This window comes from Nansenia antarctica, assembly GCF_963989245.1.
Source record: "Nansenia antarctica genome assembly, contig: SCAFFOLD_384, whole genome shotgun sequence".
NCBI lineage: Eukaryota > Metazoa > Chordata > Actinopteri > Argentiniformes > Microstomatidae > Nansenia > Nansenia antarctica.
In genome coordinates, this window is record NW_027662811.1 from 15,001 (window position 1) to 16,583 (window position 1,583).

The following is a 1,583-nucleotide window of genomic DNA, read 5'->3' on the forward strand; positions in this document are numbered from 1 at the left end:
CTGCTAGCAGCAGTCAGTCAGTCAGAGCTGTTAGACCCACAGTAAAGAAGGTCTGAATAAACAGCGTGACTAAAGTATGTCTCTCTCTCTCTCCCTCCCTCCCTCTCTCTCTCTCTCCCTCCCTCCCTCCCTCCCTCCAGTACCTGGACCTGTCCACCCCGTTTGAACAGTATTCGCCGTCCTGCGAGGACACGTCTAGCTCCTGCTCCTCGGACAATGACTCTGTCTTTACCCACGACGCCCAGTCCACCGACCCCTGTCTCCTCGGTTACCACGACGTGCATTCTGGGATCGACAGGAAGACGGCGCGGCGGTAGAGAGAGGAGACAAACCAGGAAGAGCGGTGGATTGTGGGGCATTAAATATGGAGGCGCTCGACTTGGGGAAGAAAAAACAAAACGAAAAAAAACAACAACACGGGCATGAAACTTGGTACTTGGACTTAGACTCGGACTCAGCTCTGGCGCTGTGGCCAGGAAGGAACAGTTTGGCGAACCTTGGCACTATTAACACCTGGTATTCAAAATGGCTGCCTTTCTATTATATCAGGTTGTTGTTCTACAGTTAAAAGGACCAGAGTCTTGTTTGTTTGGGTTCCTACGGAAGAAGAAGAAGAAGAAGAAGAACAAGATGGAGACCGATGGTCTTCTTCTTCTACAAACTCAGATGAGCTAGTGTCTCTCAACAGTATCTAAACTGGGCTGAAAACCAGAAAAGAAGTTTTAACAAAAAGATTTATTTTGATATGAAAAAAAAAAGAAGCTGATTGTTGAATATAAATCTCTCTATATATAAGATTATTTTACATTTTTTGCTATTTAAAATTGTCTTAAATCTCAGGATCTCTCGTGTTAAGTTGCTGTAGAGGCAGCAAAGTGCCTGAATTTCTGATTTCCTGTGAATATATTAAAATATAAAAAATATCTTATGTACATATCACAAAATAAGACAATTACCTTTTATAAATTATTCTAAATGATACAAAAAATGAAGGTGTTATCTGAGGTAAAGAAATAATGTATTCAAACGTAAAAAAAAAAAAAAAGAACACTTTTTAAAAGAAAACGGCCAAACTGTCGTAACAGATTCACCCCCTCTTACCAACCCAACATCTTCAGTTAGCTGTAGTACGCTGCTCAGGCTATTGTGTTGCTCCCGGGGCCGAGCGGTCAAAGCCCCTCAGGATGGGAAGCTACTTATGCTCTACATTGTCGCATACATAAACAAACGGATAGAAACAGTATGGTCCGAAGGGCCGAGGGCCTGAAAGAGAAGAATACAATTGGCCACACAGGACACGGTGGGAGAGCTGGGGGAGAGAGAGGGGAGAGCTTCTACTGTCACTGCTGTATAGAAGAAAAGGACCAGGGGCCTGAATGTGAATGACACAATGTGCCTGATTTCAAATGGGGAATCCTCTTCCATTGTTTAGCTGTAACCCTTTAACCACCAGCACCCCTGCCCCAGCCCCTGCCCCTGCCCTTGGCTCAGCCCCAGCCCCAGCCCCAGTCCCTGGACCAGACTAGTGTGTGTGTGTGTGTACTTGGGTCCTCTTCCCAGAGGCCGGCCTGGATAATAGGCCT

The 1,583-nt window shown here is 45.5% G+C and overlaps 1 protein-coding gene across 1 annotated transcript in view; it reads left to right on the forward strand.

Moving 5' to 3' along the window:
- LOC308175449 (fibroblast growth factor receptor 4-like) overlaps window positions 1-317 on the forward strand; it is a gene marked incomplete at its 3' end in the record, with an annotated part of 14,138 nt that extends 13,821 nt beyond the window's left edge. The window contains 1 exon segment of the mRNA XM_080551117.1: window positions 141-317. Coding sequence (XP_080407243.1) covers window positions 141-317 — 177 coding nt within the window.
- Window positions 318-1,583: the final 1,266 nt, after the last annotated feature.